Genomic DNA, 25,676 nt, shown 5'->3' on the forward strand with positions numbered 1-25,676 from the left:
TCATTTCCCATTAAGTGGAACTCATTTGATTAGCCCTGACTGAATTATAGGTCAAGTCAACCGCTGGGTGAGGTTATAAATATAAACCGTGACCTTCAAATTGTGAGTTATGCACTGTCACGATAGCATCAACCAGCCGGAAGTAGCATTTGTAAGCATTATTCTACACGTTAGTTTTTGGCTGTATGAAAACAATCGCTAATCGCCTGATAGTTCCAATTTGGGAGTCTCACGTAACTAACCTACATTCTTTGTGAATATCTTATGTAATGTAAACAAACTGCATTGTCAGCATTTCAACAATTCTCTCTCTGGCTTGTCAGGTGCAAGGGTTAGTTTTAGCCAGGGGCCTGGTGCAGCGACCTGGCCCAGTGGTAGCGCATTTGCCGCTGGTTGCAGAGGTCCGTGGTGAGAATCCAGTTGGCCATCCTGGTTAATACTGCGGGTGTGCTAAACGGGATACACCATGCGCCATCTGCTTCACAGTGGACGTTAAAGATCCTCCGACGTCATTTGAAACGAGGCCGTCGTGTGCTGGCGTCATGGCCAAATTCGAAATTTACCCAACAAAAAAAATTCCTCAATTGGGAACACACTTGGAAACTGTCGCCCTTCTCTGTGAAACTACCACGTTGCTGCAACATGGCAGCGCTTTGCTTCGCGATGGCCTTGCATGATAGGAATGGCGTTAATACCAAATGCAAGCAATAGTTATTCAAACTTATCAGGGCTCACTTGTCAGCTTGAGACTTGTAAAGCTCCGCGCACTTCTTTTGTGTTTCTTCATCTGGATATTTGATGACATTTCCTGCATAACAGTGAATCATTGTGCACAAGTGCTGTAAAAAGTCTAAATGTGCAGTTTCCCCTTAATGTAACACATGACACGTTTACATTTCCGATGCAGGCTGTACAATGGTAAATATCAAATACTCACCGATGGCAGGCACGTGTAATACTCCATTATAAAGAGCTCAAGGGCATGTGTGAGTCGTCAGGTAAACATATGGTACACAGTAAGAATATAATTAAACGCGATTATGTATAAAGCAAGCAACTTGCAAATATGAAGCTGACGTATCTTACCTGACCAGACTTTAAACAACTTCATGACGTCCTCAACTTTTGGCAGTTCAATGAAGCTAGCAGCGCGAATGGAATGCAGAGTAGAAGGCTTGCTGGAAATGAAATCTAACTCTCTCTGATTGTAGCTGCCAACACCTACAGTCATTATCACGATTCCTTTGCATTTGGCCTCAAGAACAGCCCTCTGCAAGATATGCTGATCTTTTAAATTCGTCTCTCCATCCGTGAGCACAAATATGACCTTAACTTTGCGAGGGTTAGGCAAATCAATGGGGAAAATTTTGTCCAGCGCATACTTAATAGCAGTGCCAGTGAGAGTATTACTCTCTAAATGAACCATTTCATCTACCTTTTTCTTCATATCTTCCTTCTTTAAGCTGGAGGTGAAATCGAATTCGAGAGTGGGAGGCGAATACTGAAGTAATGCGATACGAGTGCTATTATTGCCTCGGACCACTTCGAACTGGTCGATAATAAGTTTTAGGAATTCCTTAATATTTTGATGATCAGGAGGACGGATCGATTCTGAGCTGTCAATCACAAAAGCTAAATCTACATTCTGTATTTCTATTGGTTTTGGTGATGGATCGCAGATGTCTGAAATGTGGAAAAGTGCATATGTTATTTCAGTATACATCTTTGTAGGCAATGAAATAATGTATTTTAATAACTTTAACAATCCTTACCAAGTCCAGAATACATAATATCAGTTGAAAGGATTGATTCTCCCACCTCTACCCCACAAGCTCTGCGGTCCTCTAAATATTCAGGTGGTATGGGCCAGTCATTAAGTGTTTACATCTGGGAGAAAACCAGAGCACCCAGAGAAGACCCACGTGTGTGTTAGGGGGCTGTAATGTATCCCATATGGGAACTGGGGAAGTCCACATTTGCTATACCGCATTCTCCTGGTGAGCGCGAGAATGGCTGCTATATATGTTGAACTTTGTTTGCATCTTACATAGCCAACCGTATGGGGGAAGGGCAACAAACTAAACACAAAAAGCAGTTATAAAGAAATTAGTTTTCAATTTAGATTTAAAAGCGCATAGCTCCAATGGCTTTCTAATATTGGACGGAAGAGCGTTCCAGACGGCCGCACAAGCACATCTGAAAGCACGCGATGCGGTGACCCCATCTTTGTTCGATGGTTAGCCAAAAGCTGCTGCGAGGATGACTTTTGTATGACGAGTTCAGAAGGTATTTTGGTTCATTTGTGGCAAGCTTATTCTCGACGCCCCGGGAAGGATTCACAACATTTGTGCGGTGATCCACAAACAATCGCTGCCTCCACAGTGCTGGATGACGGGCCATGTGTGTAGCCACCACTGCCCAGCTTCATCATGCTGGTTAGAATGCCTTCAGTTCTTATCTAAGGGGATAAAGAGGCAGTGGGCCAATAGTTTTCAAAATGCGCTGACCTGAGTTCGAATCCAGGCCATAGCTAATATCAGTGGTGAGTGATATCAGAACCGATCCTGAGCATCCCCCCCAACCCCTTCACCAACCCTCAGTGACCAGTGTGGTGAAGTATGGCCAAATTACCCCCATGACTAACATGGTGTGGGGAGGCCTTCATTCAGCAGCGCATTGGGAAATGTTTGTAAATAAATATTTTTGTATTGCAGTACAACCAAGTGAAAAACTGAGACACCAGCTTTCAATTACGTTATTATCACTACTACGACGATGGTTGTTTTCCTGGGAGAGCCTCACTGAGTCTCAAGACTCTTTTTCAGGAGGGTTCTGCCGAGTTTTTGCAGTAAGGAGCGATGCTGATGCTGTGTGTGATCCCAATTGAGTAATTTCACTGTAAGTTTTCAGCATTGGGATATTTGGCCAATTTCAGTTACATTTTGTGGGGTTTTTTTCAGCTACGGGAGGAAACTCAGAGGAAATCAGGGAACCACGGCGGCGATATGTTAACTACATCGCCTGGTATACAGGGGGTCGTGGGCAGTGGCGGCTCCTGCAAAATCTCTCTGGGGGGGCAAATGTCTGGATGATTGATAAGGATAAGGTCCACCCATGCAATGGATAAATTAACAGCTTAAGCATGTAAAGGCAACTTCACTTCTTTAATATTAATGAAAAATAAAGTGACTCTTACAATACATCTTGTTTGTTTCTATACTCACTATTAATACAATCCACTCAAGTTTCTTTTATTAAAGATTCCACTAGGTGGCGACAAATTATATTGTTGGATGAAACGTGCTTACGTATGATGACGTAAGCACGTTAGGGCGAGCCCTCCCGGAAGCCATAGAGAATGCATTGCAGCGCCCCCGTTCGAAAAAAAACATCTTTGAATGTAAGTCTATGGGGCCACTCGAGGCGATTCTCAGCCGGAGTGAAATCGCCCAAAAAGAGGCGGTACTCCACAGAACGTGACATGACGCTGATTGGACTATATCCAGAGGCACAGTGACGGCTAGCGTGACTCTGTGGTTGAATGATATTGGTGGTGCGTCGCCCAATCACCCTAATGAAGAAACCGCCCCTGGTCGTGGGTTTGATCCCAACCCTGACGCCTGTATATTTGGAGTTTGCATGTTTTCCCCATGGTCGTGTGGATTTTTCTCCGGGTCCTCCGGTTTTTCCCTCCACATTTAGAAAGATGCGTTTAGAGGATTTGGCTGTTATAAATTTCCATGTAATAAGCCGCCTTTGTTGACCAATCACCTGTGGACAGGTCGCTTCTGAAAAAGAGCTATATAGTTCAGTGGGCCTTACTTAGTGAAATAATATTTATTTATAAATTTTTAACCCTATGCAGAATAGGGGAAGAACATACAGACTCCACATACAACGAGTCAGGAATCCAACCCAGGTGCTTCTTGCTACTGAGGCATGCACGTTACCACTGTGACACCCTGCCACACTTCAAGGTAAGACCGCATCTAAAATAAATTACTTACCACGACAAATAGTGCTTTTAAGAATTTTATCAATTTCCGCTTGTGATGGAATCTTATTCCTCGGAACCTGAATGACGGTCGAAGTTGGAAGTCCAATCTGGTATAAAAAAACAAACAGATTGAAAATGCTCACAAACATTTATAAGATGCCAACAGCAATGTTACGAATGCAGCATTCCTGAAGAAGCCGGCTGCTAGGCCTGATCACAAATGATTACTTTAACAGGAAAGTTTGTAACTATTGACATGCAAGGTGAATGGTAGTAGTAATACACTTTGGTTCTTTCAGTAAAGTCACATATGTATAAAAATAATAGATCCCGACGTTTTGATCGCAACACAGTGCAGGGTCCACTTTCCGCCCCCCCCTTCTCTCTCCCCCCCCCCTGTAACCGATCTCACAGATCTCTCCAAGTGCTGCCGTGGGGTCCACTTTCTGCCCCGCCCCCTCTCTCCCCCCTACTGCCGAGGCCTATATAATCTCGTGCCACGGCAGATCTCTCGCCTACTTCAGCAGTTTTTTCTTGCTGTGGTTGTCCCACCTGATGCCGATTGCTTGTGTTGCAATCAAAACGTCGTGATCTATTATTTTTCTACCTACGTGACTTTACCGAAAGAACCAAAGAGTATGGATTCCTGCAGTCCCGAAAGCTTCAAATCAAGGTAGTAGTTATATTAGAGTTGCATATTGAGTGATTTTCTACATTTGAATGGTGAGCAGTGTACATTTCAGGTTCTCCTCCAGGTCAATATTACATTGATTAAATGTAATATTTATGTGGTCTACAGAGAAGGTGTGGAATGTGAGTGACTTAAAGCAACTGAAGTGAGGGAATGCAGATCCATAATACATGAGTATACTGTGAATATATTTACGATTGAGGTTGGAAATTAAAGTATCTATATATATAAAAGGGAAATTTGTGAATGTATCTATCCCAAATGTTTAGCATACTTCCCAACATGCAACAAACTTAAAATTTGTGGGGGGGGCGCAATAATGGATATATATTGCATGGCAAGTGAGCGGTGACGTCACATCTGTGATGTCACCCGCATGCAGCAGCGTCACGCAGTATGCCTGCTGACGTCACCCCCCCAACCCTCCGCGTAGACCGTGTATTAATCCAAGAAGACAAGAATCCAAGTCCAGGGTGAAGCCGGGTAGTAAAGCTAGTATCGATCGATATATATGTAAAAGGGAAATTTGTGAATGTGTGTCTGATCGAAATGTTTAGCATACTTCCCGACATGCAACAAACTTGAAATTTGGCATGTGGGTAGCTTCCAGACTGTACACAATGCTAAAAGTATAAAAATAGACTTTTGTATTTTGGGGGGGGGGGGGCGCAATAATGCATATATTTTGCACGGCAAGTGAGCGGTGACGTCACATCTGTGATGTCAGCCGCATGCGGAACCGTTACGCAGTGTGCCTGCTCACGTCATTCATCCCCCCCACCCTCCACGTAGACCATATGTTAATCCAAGACAAGAATCCAAGTCTCGGGTGAAGTCGAGTAGTAAGGCTAGTATATATATAAATCGTGTATAGAAATTTGATTCTGACTTTAAAGATGAACATGGAGTGATATTATTGGTGGAACGTTCTACACACGCACAATCATCATAGGCTTACTAAGACAAAGATCACTACATACAGCCTTTAACACACAGGTGGGGAAAATACTATTAGCAAACACCTATTAAGAATCATATGCTTGCAAATAATTCATTATTTTTTTCATTGTCATGCACAGGCTGCCATCAATGCCACAGTGTGCTCCACTACTCTCTTGACAGGCTACAATGCAACAACCCGTTAGGAACGTAAAACAGTGCCTTACCTGCAGAGCGGGTACCAATTTTGGCAATGGCTCATAGGCAAATACGGCAGGGTTGATCTGATTGACGGCCATGTTGAATATGGCTATGTTAGTGTCGTAGTTGTTCATTTCGGAATCCACGGTGAAAAACATCGCCACCTTCTGTATCATGGACCCCCCGCGAACCCTCTTGAACGTATTCCTATGCACAACTTGAATTGCATTGGCCAGGTTCGCTCGTCTGTTTGACTTTTTGAACGGCAGCTGCTCGATCTCTTTTACGAGAGCATTCACGTTGGTGAACTCGCCGAAGCGGATCTTGGTTCGAACCTCCGAGTCGTACAGGAGGACAGAAACGCGGGCTCCTTTTGGGCAGGTTGCAGCGGCTATGGTGACGTTGCTCAGCAAGCTTGCTATGAGGTTTTTGGTCGTGGTGAAAAGTGCTTCTGTACTCTTGGAAGACGTTTCAATCGCCAGGGTCAGCTCCGTGGGATAGATGGGGCAGTCGGACTTGCAGCATGCTGCGGATACAGTCAAGGGCAATGGCGGTCTTTACACGGAATTGTTAGGGCAAGCGGTGGAGTTTTTTTTAGTCAATGCTGCAAACACAAACCCCTAATCACCCGACTGAGAAGGAATTATGTGGCTTTGAACAAATCAAAGCGCTCGCACAGAAATGCAGTTTAAAATGGTCACGTTAAAATCCCTAGATAGTGGTGATGTTTTTTAGATTACTTGAAGCTTATCTTGTTTTTGATTCTATTGAATTGTAACGGAATTCCGTGGTTATCAGTTAAGCTTGTCTTGTTTTGCATGAATAAATAGTACATTCATTACAGAAATGAAGTTTGCAAAATGCATCCTAATATCCATAAGAGGTTTTTTTTTGGGTTAGATTGCGTAAATATATAAATGTGTCGTTAAACCTGCCACCACCCGACACAGCCAACTCGTAAGGGTTGTCACAAACAGAACATGCCAGTTAATCACTAGTACAGCACACAGGTGTGTTGGAGAGCCAAGCCACAACATTTACAATCTGAGTAAGACGTTTTGCCAGTAATTACAACTAGCTTCATCAGGCGACAGCCACCTGTTTCGTGTGTCTCTGTGTTGTCTCTCTCTCTGCTTGTGTGTCTGTCTATGTGTCTCTGTGTCTGTGTCTTGTCTCTCTCTCAAATGTATCAATCTTTGGAAGAACGTAATCAACCAGGTAGAGTCTTGACTGTTGTGTTAGCCGACTCTCTGTGTTTTATTGCATTATATTTCTAAGTTTACTAGATTTGTTTTCTCATTCATTCTTACCTGATGAAGATTGCTTGTGTTGCAATCGAAACGTCGTATTATATTATTTTAAAAAAAAATTCGACGTGACTTTACCGAAAGAACCAAAGAGTGCATGCCTATGTTTCAATAGGGATTACCATTGGTATGGCTATTTTAATACACACAATGGACAGGAAGGACAAGATCAAAGGGCTTGCATGCATAATGTACGGTGACTCATTAATCCACCCCCCCCCCCACTTTGCGAAAGAGTGCAGAAGTGTGGTCACCACATCTACGCCTCTATATAAGGAACGAAACAGGTGGACTTCTCCACAAATCTGGCTGTCGCCTGATGAAGCTAGTTGTAATTACTGGCGAAACGTCGTACTCAGATTGTAAATGTTGTGGCTTGGCTCTCCAACACACCGGTGTGCTGTACTAGTGATTAATTGGCATGTTCTGTTTACGTGACAACCCTTACTAGTTTGCTGTGTCAGGTGGTGGTGGGTTTAACGACACATTTATATATTTACGCGATCTAACCCCCAAAAAACCTCTTATGGATGATATTGGTTGCAAAAGCCTACGTGTTAAACTGCATCCTAATATTTAAATACAATGGCTACTGTTACTCAAAAAGGGAGTGTTAATTAAATCACTGTTATAAATGTAAACAGTGGTGAAACAAGTCATGATGCATGGAGATTAAATTAAGCCTCTTATAAATCGCAAGTGTTTGTGGTGCTATGTTAAAGATTGGTTCACACTCAGTCGAACTTTAATTCAGCCGGTGAGGCGCATTGAGCTAGGCAGCTCTGTTACCCGGACGACCATAGCCAAAGACCGTCGGCAGTGGCGGCAGCTACATGACATTGCAGTTACACAGTTACATAGAGCTATAGAGTTACATAGAGACTCATAGAGTTACATAGAGATTCATATAGTCATATAAAGGCACGTAGACCACAGCCTAAGACTGTCGGCAGTGGCGGCAGCGACAGGACATTGCAGTTACACAGTTACATAGAGACTCAGAGTTGCATTGAGATTCAGTATTATATAAAGACCCATAGACCACAGCTCAAGACTGTCGGCAGGAGCGGCAGTTACAGAACATTGGTTGGTGGGAATGTGCAAACGAGAGCAAAAACTAATATTATTTCCATGAAACCCAAGCCAGAGCTCACTGCAAACAGGATAAACAATAAATTATTTACATACAAATAAAAAATGCTGGCAAAAAATCCGGTCACAGATGCGTGTAAATAACCCGCATGCACAGCCTCAGAAATAACGGAGCCTAGTTATAGCGATGATAGCAATAGTGGCAGGGCTACTTACTAAGCCTGGCCCAACATGTCCCGTGCATCTATAGGTCCTATAATGAGGGGACGCTGACTTTTCTAAGTCAAAATGAGCCAAAGCAAGCACCAGTCGTTAACGCGCTCTGGAAAATGTGTCCACAGCAAGGCGTGCTGCCGCTCGGAAGGTTTTGCCAGAGGGGGTGGAGTGGGTGTTCAATCCGACGGCATCAAAAAGGAAAATAGTCCACAGAGCCAAAGGTCACCATTGTGCAAGGTAAATACATTTCTCATGCTTGGCAACAGAACAAATAGCTACATTATTTCAGACATAAAATGGAGTGAGAGAGGGGGGAAAAAACATTTGAATTGAGTGCTCGCGACAATCGAGTAAAAATTTATAATAAAAAAAAAACTTGCCATAGGATGCAATGGTGCCAAAGGAGATGTCCAAAGTGTTGAGAGTATTAAAATTACTGTTCCAGACAAAAAGTGCGTGTCACCGCGTGACGCTTAGTTTGTGCGCTGCACGTGCTGCGCTACTTACGGCATCTGTCTCGGACGAAATTTCTCACGTCGCACTTCTGAAACACACGAGCGTTCGTGACAGACATTGACAGAGGTGGTGGTGAAACCGTGCTCATCTTCGTTCAACAGTAAGACAGGGAGGGGTTGGCACCCCTCGTCCTGCGCTCGTGTTCGTTCACGCTGAGCGTCACGTGACGTCTGCGAGGCCACGGGCATGGCTGTCAGTGCGCCACGGGGTCACGCGGCCACACAAACCTGTCTTGCGAATCAATGACCGAGGTACGTTTGGTGTCGGCACTATCAATCTCGTAAGCGCAAGGCCATCACTGAGGCGCTGTGTTTCACGGACACGGTCTGCAGGAAGGGGGCCGATGTTGCTGCTTCTGCTGCGTTTAATCCCAATTGAGTAATTTTCAGGTTATTATCAAGTTTGGCAAATTTGGACCGTGACGCCGGCAACACAATGACATCACGGTTTCCTTAATGTTCACTTTGTGAAGCAGACAGCGCATAATATTTTAGGGTTAATACCACACCACCGTAGTGAAACCAGGGTGGCCTGCCGAGTTTAAACCACGTACCTCTGCAACGAACAATGAACGCACGACCGCAGGACCAAAATCACTGTCCCGAATAACCACCTTTATCACCATCCATGGCAATTCTCAGCCGTCGTGACAATCTTATATATTGTTAGGTGTAGATGTTCAGGTTGGTCACTGAAATGGCTAGACTCCCCACAAGGAACAATACAAATCTGTGCACACGTGTTTTTATAAGCTGCTGTTCTAGCTGGTTTCCATGTATGTAATGAGATCTAGGGTTTGGATATTTGCACTTTAGAGCAACAATAAAACATGTATTCAATGTGTCATCATGCTGAAAGTAAAACGACATTTTATACAAAGGGAATGTGTCATGCTATTGCAAAATCATTACCGACAACATATGGCCTGCTTTTCCTTTGAGTCCCTGAAACATGAATGACAGACAGCGTACATGTATCAGACAAGCTTAAATAGATCCATTGGGCTTTAAAAAACAATAAAGTCATTACAACGTACGTTGGGCCGCTAGGTGCCACTGAACTTTGTGACACTGCTGATGTCACCGCCTCAGTGCCCATTACGACAGCGCGATGAGCCGCGTGATGGGTGAGTCTGCCGCATTTTTTTCCAACAGAGAACTCTCTATTGGAAATAAAATGGAGAAAAAAAATGAAAAATTAAATGCAGGTCGGCAGCGGGTACGCCGCTACACGGCCAGGCTCATGGCCCGCGTTTGTTTTTGTTCAACTGCGTTGGTACCACTTCTTGAACATGTGGTGACATCATACATTGAAGTTCCATTAAAGTAACGACGGTACAAATCGATCACGTTCCGCGATGGTGTCATTCGTCTCACGTGTTTTTGTTTGGGTTTGTACGAAATAATACGTCCTGACATCGTTTTTTCAAACCTCTCATTTAGTGCTGGTTTTCTGTCTTAAAATTTTGGACAACCATTTGATATATTTGGTACCCATAGCAACACAACTTGATACAAAGGTTTTGTTTGTACAGCACCATCCTCATGAGAGTTATCGTGCCCCCATGTTACAGACGAATAGGCGGAACTAATGAATTCATTAACAGTTTCGTTTTACTTAGATGTCCAAGCAACATACATTCACAGTAATGTGGCAGTCGAAGTGTGTATCTATACATGCTGACATTACTGTTTTTTTTTCCTGCTGCATGCAGCGCCATGAGTTTAACATGCCCGGCTCCCAGCACGCACCAAACGTACTGCAGTGACGACAGTCCTGAGCAGGGCCGGTACTAGCAGGTCACTGGCGTGGGCCCCGCTCCGCCAAATGTCTGTTAGGCCCAGCCAAGTTTACTTTCCTTAGCGCCAGCCCACTGTTGTTACGGTGCCCCCCTCCCACCACAGCAACTTGACTGGCCCCCCTCAACCGAGAGGAGCTGAAGCCACACGTGGTGCTGAGGTGAGACATTTACTATTAAAAAAACTTTTTTTTTATTTTACCAGGTAAAGCCCACTGAGCTATATAACTCGTTTTCAGAAGCGACCTGGCCACAAATTATAGTTCAATGAAGTGGTTTATCTTGTGGAAATGTATTGCAGCCAAATACTCTAAACGCACAATGTGGAGGAAAAATACGGAGGACCCGGAGGAAAATCCACACGACCACGGGGAGAGAGAGACGCAAATTCCAATTATACAGCAGGCGTCAGGGTCGGGATGAAACCCACGACATCCTGCATACCAGGCGAGGGAGTTAACATCTCGCCACCGTGGCACACCATTTACAATCGTAAGACCGCAATGATATCACGAGAGTGCACCATGGCAGCCATCTTGAAATAAACTTTACATATTTTGTTTGCATTCATGAAAGATTAGAATGTGTGTTGGACAGGCCTGGGCACAGCCGAGGTATGAATCTACATTAGCCGGGCGCTGGTGGGTGGACATGCCTGTAAATGCAGTGCTGTGGAGGCAGGACTGGTTTATGGATCGCACAAATGTTGCTAGCTCCCTTTCCATATGAGTGGAGGTGTTATAGCCTGGCTTCCCAGGAGGTGATACAGCAAAGTGTAGACTAACATCGCCGGTCTATTCTCTATAGGAGAGTGTTACACCCTCACACGTGGTGTTTCTCCGGTTGTTTCGGTTTCTTCCAATATGTAAACACTCATTAATTGTCTGAAAACATATTGTTATATCAGGGACTGCAGAGCTTGGGTCATTGTTAACACCGGCTCACCGCTTGGCTGCTGCGTTCCGGCTTAGTCTGTTGTTTCCCAGTGACTGCGGTCCAATTGGTATGAGTGATGCTGTGTAAACACCAAAAAAAACCTGATAGAATATAATAGATGTTCGTTGTTTGGGTTGTATCTCCATTTGCTGAACCATCTATACTGGACATCTGTAAAAAAGAGCTTCATAGCTCATCGGATTCTTCCTCCATTCCAAATAAAGACTGATTTCCATTAGAATGGATGTGAAGCTGCTATAATGACTTCCACAATTCAAAAACCAACAACAAAGTGAAGTGAACAAGAGATTAACTTCTTGTACTGCGAGGTAGGGATTACGCAACTAATCGAAGTAGCCAATGTGTGGTTCAACCATTGTGGGTGCACATTTGATTTTGATTATAAACAGGACATAACCATCCTTAATAGAGGTTTTTTTGGGTTAGATCGCATACATATATAAATGTGTCGTTAAAACTTGATTTGAAGCTTTCGTGACTGCAGGACTTACTTTGTGGTTCTTTCGGTAAAGTCACGTATAAATAAAATAAAATAAATAATAGAATACAACGTTTCGATTGCAACACAAGCAACCGTCATCAGGTGTGAATGAATGCAAGCTCAGAGAGAGACACATATACAGAGAGAGACACACACAGAGAGAGAGACACACACATGGTGGAGAGACATATCGAAAGACACACACGCAGAGAGAGAGAGACACACACAGAGAAACAATGCCTCTGTGACGAGGCATTGTATAGAGAGAGAGGGGGGGGCAGCTCACAAGATCTGAGCATGCGGCTATTTTGTCTTTTTCACCACCAACTCGATGAGTGGAGAAACGTGACCATCCCAGCAGGCAACAGTAAAAACAATGAATCAACTGTGGGCTGGTTTCATCCTCATTTGGGCTCATCAGTACAGTACAGTCACGAATGTAGGCTGCTGCCACATTCCCCTGCTGCCACGTGTCTTTGCTTCACTGCTGTCTGCTAAGGTGGACACTTTTTCTGAAGAGTTGGCGGTCTAAATGTGCAAACGGACCACACGCGTTCAGTCCTTTGGAGTTGGTGGTCTGGATAAGGCCAAGAGCTTGCGTACGGGAAATCCTATACACTTTTGCTGCATGCGTTGCTGAATCCTGGTGATGCAGAGGCAGTGTTATTGATGAATGTGGCGAGTAGTTTCTGTAGGCGAGAGAGCTTTGTTGCAGTTGCTTGACTCACCAGTGGACCAGGTGGTCCCAGTTCCCCTCCCTCTCCTGGAGTGCCTTTTTTCCCCGAGTTTGCCTGCAGAAGGACAGCGTCGCCAGCATGTGAGATCAGCACCCAAGAGACAGACAACCCCACATACAGCCAGCCATATGTGGGGCTGTAGCTTGTGCTCTGCATGGCTAATCAGTGGGTGCGGGCAGTAACAACAGCAAAATTATGCTTTGGTCCCGCAATTAATTTTAAATATTATTCTAGGCAAATAAGTGACAGGTCACAACAACACCTAGTTGCAGCCAAAATACAGCGCAGCCACATTTACATTTTTTAAACGTTAAGTCTGAAATGAAACCATCACATACATGCAAGCAAGACATTCAACGTGTGGATAACGTACAATATCCCAGATGCTGAGTTTTTAAATATACCTATATATATAATTGTAACATTGTGTTTATGAAACAGAGATATGCCTTGAGCTTGAGCACATGGGCGGAAATCCAACGTAGTACATGAATTGCGCAAAATCCCTTTCGTCAAATTCACGCGCCGACATTTAGCATGACACGCCATGGCCCCATTCACTAGAAACTTCCGCAAGGTCCCGAGCGGGCCAGAAGAGAACTGACGGGAACTGCTGACATCCGAGCCGACCAATTAGGCTTTTGTTGCACAAAATTCGCAGGTACGTGCGTGTGGAGGTCACAGGCAGTTGCATCTGCCAGTCGTCTCAGTCAGCCAATCGCAAGCACCTGCTGGGTATGTCCCGTGACCTCATGTCAGCGAGCCTTCAACACTCCAAGTGGCCTCAGGAGTGCACCTGACATGACGCGAGTGCCGTGATGACGTCGCCGCCACTTAGTGACTAATGACAGCTGTTGTTGTTGTGTCTGAGAGCTGCTCCATCTTGCACCCAGGTCTGCTAGTTTAGCGATTGGCCATATTTGTTGATGACAATGCTTCTGATGATGAAGAAGAGGATGTAGAAGATGATAAATAATGATGGTGACGACCATGTACGAAGATGATGGTAATTGTCTATGCTAGTTATCTGTCTCCGCTGCTCGTGAATGGAATACGCTCCCTGTGGCTGTAGGCAGCGCGTGGTTCGCGGTGGTGGCAGCGGCCGTCAAGAGGTGGCTGGAGACACGTCTGTGCGGAATGGCACTCGGGTTACGCTGGGGCCTTGCCCAGCAGCTCTGACTTGTGTTTGTGACCCTGACTTGTTGGCCACTCGCCGCGCGTTTTGAATCGGTCTCATTGATGATGACGATGAGAACGATGAGAGCGGTACTCGTGACAAGGATACATTAAGAAGATGATGGTAATGATTTTTGGAAGTTATACAGATCTGAAGAATCATAGAACCTGGTGATGCCTTTGGATTGGCAGGCAAAATAAAAGCGAATGAGATTGGTTTTAAGGCAGCATGTCTCTTCGTTTGTTACCATGCGACCTCTGATGCCCTTGGGTCCATCTTCACCTCCTGGTCCCTCGTCACCAACATTACCCTGCAGGGAACAGGGTAATGGCGTGAAGCAGGATTCATCAATTCTAGGAACTAATGTGCTTCTCCCCACATCTAACGCACTGCAACTGTGAATGACCTTAATGAACGAGCTTGCATTCATATTGAAGTTGATTATGTTAATGGAAAACGTCTCAGAGCGCAAAGCCCTCTTGGTAGCTGTCCCCGTACGGCACAACATCACAACATTTGGCTCACGATGGGAATTAGTCTGCCAGTAGGGGTGATGATTTCTTGCGAGTGAATAGTGGTTAATTATTTTTGTCAAACTTTTGCCAATTTTAACCGAGATTTGCATTGTTTGTGGACATTTTTTTTCCAGTTATGGAGGGGAACCCAGATATCTCCAGAGGAAACCGAGCAGATCAAGGGGAGAACATAAAAACTCGACGCAGACAGGCGCCCCCCCCCCCCCCAACCCCGAGTCAGGAGTCAAACCCAGGCGCTGCCCTGTAAACTTTTTTTAACCTTAGCTGTAAAGTGTAATGACTGTATACTGGATGAAGGTGCGCCTTGTTACCTGGATGCCAGTGTAGCCCAGAAAGCCATCGTCGCCCTGTGAGACACATGGCAACAGGTTATGTACGTATGTACGTATGTTGAACTTCTTTTGCACCGTACATAGTCAACCATGCTAATCGGAGGTGCGGTCAACGCACGCATCACATTGATGGTTCAAGCAACTCGCGCTATTTTGCTTTCTTCGTGAAATGTTTCTCTTGAGTTTTCGTGAAAATAATATCTCAATATGTAGGCATCTTTATTATCTAGACCTTTATGTGAGTGTCGAATCAACATCGCGCATAAGAGAGGCAATCATTTTTTTATTACTATGTATCCATGCCTCCCCACCTCATCAGTTTTCAAGTATCATTCCAATTAATTGTAAAATTGCTCCAGCTCATTTTTCAGCACATGCTAACAATTTAAGACAGAAATTGCAATACAATGCTGTGAATTAAAGTTTATTTTGGCAAATGTACGATATCAAATCAGTGTGGATTGGGATAATTTAAACACAATAACAGCGTCGCGTTCGATTAAGATACGAGGCGCTGCTCTCACCGACCGATGCTGGCATTGATGTCTTTGGAATTCTGTGCTTCTGATAAGAAAATATGGACCCTCCCTTCCTCGAGGAATTCCAGAGCTCTGTAGTCAGATACTCGATGTAGCTGAAAAGTTTGCTATGAAAAGTTGAGAACATTTTCCGAGCATAGCTTGGGGTTTTGGTGAAGGCAATTGGACACCTTTTACGTGAGCTGGGACACACACAAAGTGCTGGCATGCTCTGAAATGCCATTAAGAACACAAAGTTAATTTTTTTATATTTAGTCCTCACTAAATATAACACCAAAATAAGGCAAGATTCCCTATTTAGCTGTTAACAGACAGTTGAGACATGTGCTGTTAGTAAGTAGCACCATGCCCTTCTCCTCAGTGCTGATGTTTGTACACCACACCAGGCAATCATTTACGGCCGAGTCGATCTAGGGGAGGCGCAGGACCGGTTGAGATATTCGCCACCAAAGCTGGCCTTGCGTGGGAATCGAACGCTGTGTCGCCGGGTTTGCAGCGCAGTGTGCTAACCCGCTGTTCCACCGTTCCCCAAAAATAGAGCTCTCCACAAATCTTCGTAAAATTGGAAGACCACGCGTGCAAAGCAAGCACACCACTCCTCGTCCAAACACTGCCTGCTCGCATGGCTACTGCAGGCAGGGTGAGCGGGCGATTGTGTTTATCTGGGCTTCGCCAAAATGGTTATGGCAGTCTCTAAACTATGTAAACAGGAAACGCTTTAAGTAAAATAAAGGTATACAAATGAGTAAGCAATGCACATTATATGGAAGAAAAACACGACTTAAAAATTGGACTGCATTCTTCTCGGGCTTACACATTAAACCTTGCTCCATGGCTAAGGGACCAAGACTCTGATGCCAATAGAAATATCTTATGGCAGTGTTGTGCATGAGTAGTCAATACCTTTTTGCCAACACCTCCCTTGGGTCCAATCATGTCTGCCCCTGGGTAACCCTGAAAGACAATGTCATGTTTAATCTTCATGTCCGTGTCCCAATACATTTTCAGTGAGGAGAACGTAAAACATAGTGTTGTTATTCTTTATATGTTTACGATAAAATCAATACAGAAATTAAATATTTGCCTCTTTAATATTTTCATTATAATTACAACTAAACTAGAACATATATTAGTGACATCCAAACACAGGCTAGCTCGTTTAACTCTTTAAACCCACAGTTGTTGCACAAATTGAGACGAGGGGATTTTGTGACCGACTAAAACCCCAACACTCCCAACCACAACGAGGTGCACACTCGATTGTGTCTGCCAACGCAGTGGCACAGACTTAAGTGCTCAGGTTAACAAACAACGTCACTGGTATTTGGCCAATATTCCCAATGCTGAAAAATGGCCCGCACACGACTCAACTGGCATTACACACAGAGCTACATCTCCTCCTACTGCTGCGAAAACCTGGCCGGGACCCTCTTCAAAAGAGATTTGAAGACTCGGCTAGGCGTTGCTGGCTACCCGAGCGTAATCGTAACAAAATAAGACTGGAGAATTGAATGGCTTCGGATGTCAGTGCAAGAGGAGGCCCTCTCTCCAAGCTGCACTAGGTGGCGCTTGTTGCACTTGTGCTGGAAACATCGGTTGGCTGAAACTGCACTCGGTACTAATGCAAGCGCACATGCCTTAGGATGAATTCAGGAAAACATTTTTTTTTTAAAATCTTTGTTGCAGGCTCTCTGCCATAACAGTTCTCATGCAAACTGCGTGCTGATGCGGCTAGAACCCTTGACTCACAGGTGAAAGGCCACAAGTTAAAATCTTTGGCTGGTCCTGCCCCGCCACCCCTTCGCCACCTCCACCACCACTTCACCAATCTTCACTGACTGGCGTGGTGAAATATGATAAAACAATCCCCATGACCAACACGGATTCATCCATCAAGAGATTTATAGAGCATTTAACATGAGTCAACTTAGTTTATCATCCCTCCAGAGTCAATAATAGGAGTATCACTGTCTGGGAATTTTACATTGGTAGTCCTTTTGCGGTTTTATATTGTCATAGGGTATCTAATTTGCATCACTTACCCAGGTCTTCCAAATGGGGGTGTGCAACATCACAATGCACGCTTGAAAGCAGGGAGACAAATTGGGGCTGTGTTCTTAGTCATGGCTCTGACTCGGCCTCGAATGCTCACGCTCAGCTCAGGCCTGAGCCACTCGGTTGGTTACCAAGTCGAGGTGATAAGAGGTAAGCCACCGCCTGGTTCAGGCTCAGCCACATGGGACCGATGCTTAGAGCCAGCTCAAGTTAAGCATGGCGGTTTTGAGCCGGCTCACTAGAGCCTGGGCCAAGCCTGAGCTGAGCCGTGACTAAGAATACAGTCCTCTTACTTTGTATCCACGACCAATTTTGCGTGGCTAATGTCAATGGAATAGGTTTTTATATTATTTGGTTCTTTCAGTAAAGTCACGGAGATAGAAAAACGTTCTTATTATTTGTAGTTGCAGATGCGATACGCATTAGCCACACGCTGGGCTTGCTGTGGCCTGGCCATGAGGAGCGTGGCAGGCCGGTGAGGTGGCGAGGTATGAATGGTCACTCACAGTCGACCCTCGGTTTCCATCGAGACCAATGGGACCCGCGTCTCCGAGAATTCCTTGTTGACCCTGTGGGACAGAAAAGATCCTCAAGAGATATATATTTAAAAACATGTACATGTTTACCTCTAACAGGGCTTTCATCTCCTCGTTTTTAATTAAATACAGTTATCCTGTTTTCATTTTAGAAAAAGTTAATACCATCATTGATTCCTTCAAAAACCTAAATTTTAATCACAACCATTTGAATGGGTGCGGAGGACACAACAAGCCACAAAAATAGGTTGCAACAAAACACGGCCCATAGCTAAAAAGTGCCATATGGCATATGGCACATGCGGAATGAGGATCTTCGAGCTGTGCTTGGGTAACAGACCACGATCGCAGTTAAATGGGAACAGTGGGAGTTCAGATGCTGATATGTGTACCTATGGTGGCACAAGCATCACTCCGGCAGATAAACAGAGATAATCAGTTGTGTGATGGGACAAACACGTTGCATATGCTGTTGTCAAACACAAATTTTTAGTTTAACAGGTAGGCTTTCGCAACCAATATCATCCGTAATATAGTTTTTTTGGGTTATATCGCGCAAATATGAATGTCGTTGAACCCGTCAATACCCGACACAGCCAATTAGTAAGGTTTGTCACGTAAAAAGAACATGCCAATTCGTTACTAGTGTAGTGGTGATACGCGCTGGGTGTGTATGTCGTGTGCCAGCGCGTATGTACGGGTGTGTGTGTGGTGACGCGCGCTGACGGGGAGGAGCAGGCGTCAGTGCGCGGGTGGGGGTAGTGCTGCTGATTGGCGGTGTGCCGGTGACGCGCCCAGAGGGAGTGATCGGGTAGCAGCGCGGTGTGATTGGTCGGGGAGTGGAAACACGCGCTGAGCGGAACCGGATCGTAGGGATAGCGCGTGGGGATTGGGTAACTGAGGAGCGGTGCCGACGTTGAGGTCCGCATCCGCTCCGTCTCCCGGGAAGAAGGGATATATAAGGTGATGCACAGAGGAGCAGGGGGCAGAAGTGGAACCATCTAAGAATGAAGACGAAGGTGCAGAGATAGAGCCCGGAGAGGAGAGTAATGGAGAGTAATGGAGAGTAAGGGAGAGTAAAGGAGAGTACGGGATAGTGTGTAGCCAGCGAGAGAGAACGGTCTACACGAGCTGAGTAATGTATAGTGTGTAGCCAGCGAGAGAGAACGGTCTGCACGAGCCGAGTATGCATACGGTGTAGCCAGAGAGAGAGAAGGGTCTACACGAGCCGAGTATGCATACGGTGTAGCCAGGGAGAGAGAGGCAAAGTCTACACGAGGCGAGTGGAGAGTGTAGCAGAGGCGCAGAGTCTACACGAGGCGAGAGAGGAGTGTAGCCGAGGCGCGGAGTCTACACGAGGCACAGAGAGCCAGCAGCACAGAATCCAGAGTCAAGAGAAGCGCATTGTGAAGAAGAGAGGCCACGCGTTGTATTGTTACAAGTCAAGATTTAATAAAAGAAGTGTGTTCCCGTCAAGGAGTCTCCTGCCGTCATTTTCCAATACTTCATCTGGCGTCAGAAGTGAAACGGGCTTCCAAGTATGGAGACGAGGAAGACCCGTAGGACCCACGGGATTGACCGCGAGGAAGACCTGGACGACTCGGGGCCGCTGGTGGCGGGGGGTGAGGAAGAGGACTTGCCCACGCTGCAGGGTCCGTCGACGGCGCCGGCCGAGCGACCGGGGACAGACGCCGGGCTTCGTGAGGCGCACTCCCGACTGGCGGAGCTGCTGCTCGCCGCCGCGTCCATCTTGGCGGAGATCAGCTCGTCGGGAGGAGCGGGGACGGTGGGGGACATTTTACAAGGTCGCCCCGCAGATTCCCGCCAAAACGAATGGGGGATTCCCGCCATTGCGCCTGGGCCTACTTTTGGCGGGAACGGCGAGCGCCACGTGGTGGCGGGTTCCCAAGCGCGCGCATCGACGTCATCAGCGCGCGAGGGGGTCCGCCATCTTACGTCTGCTACTGGAGCCGCCATCTTAGACACCGACGGACAGGCGGAGAGGAACCACGAGGCGAATGACTTCATTTTTCAGCAGCGCCTGCCCACGTTGTCAGCCTTCAAGGCGGAAGGCGGGGACTGGGGCCAATTTCAGCGAAGGTTTTTGGCCCATCAAGAGATGTCAGCGTGGTCCGATACTACGGCGCTGCGGGCATTGCCCGCCATGCTGGACGACGATGCGCTCGCGGCCTTCAGGGCTGCACGGAAGTCGGACCGCTCCACGCTGAAGGATGCGCTGGGGTTGTTGGCCAGGGTCTACGGGCCTCCCTCTACGTGCCGCCATCAGTTCTACGCAAGACGGAAAGCGGCCACGGAGACCGCGCTGGCCTATCGCACGGCGTTGCTGGCTCTTGCTGATGCTGCGTTCCCTCGGATGGACGAGGAGGGCCAAGACGCGATGGTTTTGGAGCAGCTGCTCAAGTTGGCGCAGGACCTGGGGGTCCCGATCAACACAGCTGACGAGATTGATATTTCTTCTTTGAGAGTCGCCACGAGTATTCAAGCGCACGAGGCCCTACAACGGAAGCAAGGCGTTGGTTGCAACGCTGCTGTCGTCGCAGCCCCGGGTTTGGTGGTCGCCGAACCCCAAGTCATCAGCCCACGAGAGGAGGCGTTCGCCACGGGACGACCAAGGGACTGGAGGCCGGGGGCCCGGTCGCCTCTGCAATCGGGCCGAAAGTCGGAGCAACCAAGATCTACTCCGACCCTCGTCACGTGCTATAACTGCGGCCTCCGGGGCCACGTGGCGTCCGGGTGCCGCGCTCCGCGGCAGCGCGCCATGGGAGCTCGGCTGGACGACGACCGAGAGCCCAAGTCATCTCTACAATCCCCGGCAAGTCGCGGCACCTCACACGCTCGGCCTGTTTATTCGGCACACATGGGACGCCGCGTTGCGGCGGAGGAGGGCCGGTTAAGGTCCGGGGATTCGGTTCGGCGAGGGGGGTTCGGCCGGGACCAGGGAGACATTGAATGGGCGGAATTGGGGCATAGAATTGTGGCTGCTTCGGCGGGTTCGTCCGTTGTTACGGGTTCTATTGATGGGGTTGAGATTAGGGTATTAGTGGACACGGGGGCATCGGCAACTATTATATCGGACCTCATTTATAATATTCTTCCGGTCCAATGTCGTCCGCTGCTTCCAGTGGATGTGCCATTTTACGCCGCTAATGGGGGATCGTTGGGCATTATCGGTCAGGTTAGGGCGTCCATTTGCATTGGAGATATCAAATTGTCGGGACCCGTTTTCGTTTCGTCTTCTTTGGCAGTTCCGTGTCTTTTGGGCACTGACTTTTTGGCTAAAATGCCCATTAAAATTCTTATCGATCAACGATGCATTGAACTGCCATCGGGTCGCCGGATTTCATTTTTGACGGGCCCTACTGACATTCGGACGGCGTGCGCTACGATACAAGCGGTGGCGACGCAGACAGTGCAAGTGCCCCCGGGTTCACAGATGTTGATTCCCCTCCGGTTGCGGAAACCATGGGTGAGGGAGGCTTCGGGACAGAGTATGCTTTTGGGTCCTTCTAACAAGGCTGTCGGGGGTCTTGATTTATCGGTGGCTCACAATTTGGTGCGGGCTGACAGGGATCCGTTTGTGATGGTTTTGAACGTGGGGTCGCGACCAGCTGTCATTCCGCAGGGCACCGTGCTGGCTCGTGCGGCGCAGGTCCCTGGGGATGATGGGTTGGTTGCGCAGGTGGGCTCGAGCCCCGCGCGGAACGTTGAGCCAGAGGAAGACCTTGAGTGGGTCCATTCGTTATGTGCCGCCTCGGACGATTTGTCGGCGGCGCAGTTGGGTGCGCTGCGCGAGTTGCTCATTGAATTCTCTGATGTATTCAGTAAACATAAGTATGACATTGGGTGCACGGATTTGTTGCACCATCACATTGAAACGGGCGATGCGGCGCCGGTCAGGCTAAATCCCTTCCGACTGAGTCCCGTGGAGAAGGAACATGTTCAGTCGGCTGTTAACGATATGCTAGAAGCCGATATTATTTCGCCCTCCTCTAGCCCGTGGGGAGCGCCTATTGTGCTGGTTAAGAAGCAGGACGGGTCCCTGCGATTCTGCATTGATTTCCGTCGCCTGAATAAGATCTCTGTGGCTGACGCGTATCCGCTCCCCAGGATGGATGAGTCCCTCGATGCATTGTCTGGTGCACGATATTTTTCGACTCTTGATTTGTTATCGGGGTTTTGGCAGTTGCCGCTCGACGAAGAGTCGAAACCTAAGACGGCATTTCGGACTCCAGGGGGGCTGTTCCAGTTTAACCGGTTACCCATGGGACTTCACTCCTCTCCAGCGACGTTTCAGCGACTTATGGAGCTGGTTTTGTCGGGCTTGCAGTGGGATACATGCTTGATTTATATGGACGATGTCATTGTTTTCAGTAAAACGTTTGAGGAACACCTCCGGCGATTGAGAGGGGTGTTCTTGCGAATGCGATCGGCTAAGTTGAAATTTAAACCGGCCAAATGTCACCTCCTTCGTAGGTCCGTTAGATACTTGGGTCACATTGTCGATTCTTCGGGGATCTCCACCGATCCCGCGAAGACGGATTGTGTCGGTTCGTGGCCGACACCTACGTCCGTTTCCGACGTGCGTAGTTTCATCGGGTTTGCTTCTTATTATCGGCGGTTCGTTGAGCACTTCGCCACTATTGCAAAACCCTTGCACGCTCTAACGGCGAAGGGAGTGAAGTTCAAATGGGGACCGGAGGAGGAGGCCGCGTTTCGCTCCCTCCGGGACGCCTTGGTGGGTGCCCCGCCCTTGTGTTATCCCGATTTTGCCAGTCCCTTTTTGCTGGACACGGATGCTAGCAACACGGGCATTGGGGGGGTGCTATCCCAAGTCGTTGGGGGTGTCGAAAGAGTTGTCGCCTACGGTAGTAGGGTGTTGTCTCCGGCGGAGCAGCGCTACTGTGTCACCCGTCGCGAGCTGCTTGCCATTGTTTTTTTTGTGCAGCAGTTTAGGCCATATCTTTATGGTCGTCACTTTACAGTCCGAACGGACCACGCGGCGCTACAGTATTCATTGAGGGTCGCCCAGCCCTCGGGCCAGTTGTCGCGTTGGTTGGAAGTCCTCCAGGACTATCAGTTTACGACTACGTACCGTAAGGGGTTGCGACACACGAATGCCGATTGCTTGTCGCGGTTGTTGCCTTGTGATGAATGCGCGTGTTTGTCGGGATCGGCGCGCTGTAAACCGACGCTTGCGGGGGAGATGGGGGCACTGGCTGCGACAGCGGGCGCACCGATCGGGGATGATTCCACTGCCTCTCAGGGTCGGGACTCGCTGCTCTCGCTGTCGCTCAGCGAATGGGGCCGCCTCCAGATGGCGGACAGCTCGCTGCTAGCATTGCGCCGCAAGGTTGGGGGTCCCGAGGGGGACCAGGAGCGTACCGGCTCCTATGTACTTGAGCGGGGCGTGTTATTGAAATGGGACAGTTTGTCCCGGCGGAACGCACTCGTGGTGCCTTCCGCTGTGAGGGGGAGGGTTGTCTTGGCGGCACACGAACGCCTCTTGCACTTGGGAGTTAACAAGACGCTTGCCCTGCTTCAGCGTGACTATTACTGGCCGGGAATGGGAAGTGATGTGGTGCATATTCTGAAGGGGTGCGTTGAGTGCGCCAGGCGTAAACCACCGGCCGTGGCAGCTAATCCACCGCTGCAATCTATTCAGGTCTCGCGTACCAACGAGCTCGTTGCACTCGATATTTTGGGGCCCTTCCCAGTCACGCCGAGAGGGAATAAATATTTGTTAGTGGGGGTCGAATACTTTACCCGATGGCCTATGGCGTGGCCTCTCGCTAACCAGTCGGCAGCGGCCGTGACGGATGCCTTCGTCCAGGGCTATGTCCTGGACAAGGGGGCTCCCGAACGCCTGCTGACCGACCAAGGTAAAAAATTTTCGAGTAAATTGTTGCAAGAGGTGTGCGATCTGTTGGGTACCAAGAAGGTGCGTACCTCCCCGTACCACCCGCAGACTGACGGGATGGTGGAGAGACTCCACAAAACCTTGACTTCCATGCTGTGCCAGCAGGTGTGCGAGGCACATGTAGATTGGGACCTGCAGGTCCCGGGAGTCCTTGCCGCGTATAGAATGGCCCCCCATGCAGCTACGGGGTTTTCCCCATTCTATTTGATGTACGGTCGGGAAGCTGACCCGCCAATAGAAACGCAACTTGGCCTGTCCGCTCCACGAACTAATTCTAATTTGGCAGAACATATTAAGTTTAATATTCACAAGCTGACAGAGGCGAGGGAGGCCGCGCGGCTTAATTCGCGGGCTCGCCAAATTGCTAATGAACGGTTGCGGGCACGGAAGGTGTCCATGCACGAATGGAAACCAGGTGACAGGGCCTGGCTGCATTGCCCTCAGGCACCCTTGGCTACGTCGCCTAAATTGTTGAGACCGTGGAGGGGACCCGTGGAGGTCGTGCGCGTTGCACGGCCCCAGTGCGTTCAGATAAAGTGGGGAAAGCGCCGGTGGTACGTTCACCCCTCCCGACTGAAACCGTTCTCGCCTCCATATGGCCTCCCCTTGTGTCGTGATGGCCGGGCGTGTGACGTGACCGGCGACCCAGAGGGGGAAATGTCTCTGCCTGATCCACACGTATTTTCGCCTGATCTGCTCCCAGGTGTCTCGGAACTGACAGCTGCCGATCACCGGCGGCCGGATCTCCGCGGCGGGGCCGGCCCTTTCAGGCCCGTTCCGCGCCGTCTGGAGCAGCCGGAACCGCCGGACGGTCGTCAGTGTCCCGCCCCATACGATGGACCAGCCAGACGGACTCGCGCCAGGTCGTGCTACTTTGCATGACGTGCCTCGTGAGGAGTCGGGGCAGTTGGAGCGCCTCGTCACTGCGTGTAGTCGCAGGGACGTGGGGCGCGTTCGTTTCGAATTTGCTCGTATCGTGTTATTGTTGACTTTTCGGGTTTATTGTCAATCTGTACATAGTTATTCTTGTTGTTGTTGTTGTTGTGTTATGTTACGGGGCACACTCGGGGGGTTACGGGGTTTTTTTTTGTTGGTTGTCGTTTTATCGTCGTGGTTGGTTGTTGTTAGCAGCCGGGCCGGCTGCGAGCTATGTGGGAGGGGGTGATGTAGTGGTGATACGCGCTGGGTGTGTATGTCGTGTGCCAGCGCGTATGTACGGGTGTGTGTGTGGTGACGCGCGCTGACGGGGAGGAGCAGGCGTCAGTGCGCGGGTGGGGGTAGTGCTGCTGATTGGCGGTGTGCCGGTGACGCGCCCAGAGGGAGTGATCGGGTAGCAGCGCGGTGTGATTGGTCGGGGAGTGGAAACACGCGCTGAGCGGAACCGGATCGTAGGGATAGCGCGTGGGGATTGGGTAACTGAGGAGCGGTGCCGACGTTGAGGTCCGCATCCGCTCCGTCTCCCGGGAAGAAGGGATATATAAGGTGATGCACAGAGGAGCAGGGGGCAGAAGTGGAACCATCTAAGAATGAAGACGAAGGTGCAGAGATAGAGCCCGGAGAGGAGAGTAATGGAGAGTAATGGAGAGTAAGGGAGAGTAAAGGAGAGTACGGGATAGTGTGTAGCCAGCGAG

At 48.2% G+C, this 25,676-nt stretch overlaps 1 protein-coding gene across 3 annotated transcripts in view; it reads right to left on the reverse strand.

The window, feature by feature from the left end:
* Positions 1–25,676, reverse strand: part of LOC144944204 (collagen alpha-3(VI) chain-like) — a 135,255-nt gene that overhangs the window by 24,729 nt on the left and 84,850 nt on the right. For all 3 annotated transcript variants that reach the window (XM_078872240.1, XM_078872239.1, XM_078872238.1), the window contains exons 24-34: positions 18,078–18,140; positions 16,420–16,470; positions 14,957–14,992; positions 14,357–14,419; positions 12,924–12,986; positions 9,871–9,903; positions 8,951–8,987; positions 5,855–6,354; positions 4,008–4,104; positions 1,087–1,683; positions 736–808 (exon numbers count right to left, since the gene is read on the reverse strand). In XM_078872240.1, the coding sequence (XP_078728366.1) occupies positions 736–808; positions 1,087–1,683; positions 4,008–4,104; positions 5,855–6,354; positions 8,951–8,987; positions 9,871–9,903; positions 12,924–12,986; positions 14,357–14,419; positions 14,957–14,992; positions 16,420–16,470; positions 18,078–18,140 (1,613 nt within the window). The remainder of the gene's footprint in view (positions 1–735; positions 809–1,086; positions 1,684–4,007; positions 4,105–5,854; positions 6,355–8,950; positions 8,988–9,870; positions 9,904–12,923; positions 12,987–14,356; positions 14,420–14,956; positions 14,993–16,419; positions 16,471–18,077; positions 18,141–25,676) is intronic.

The sequence above is a fragment of the Lampetra fluviatilis genome, chromosome 2, assembly GCF_964198595.1.
Source record: "Lampetra fluviatilis chromosome 2, kcLamFluv1.1, whole genome shotgun sequence".
Classification (NCBI taxonomy): Eukaryota; Metazoa; Chordata; class Hyperoartia; order Petromyzontiformes; family Petromyzontidae; genus Lampetra; species Lampetra fluviatilis.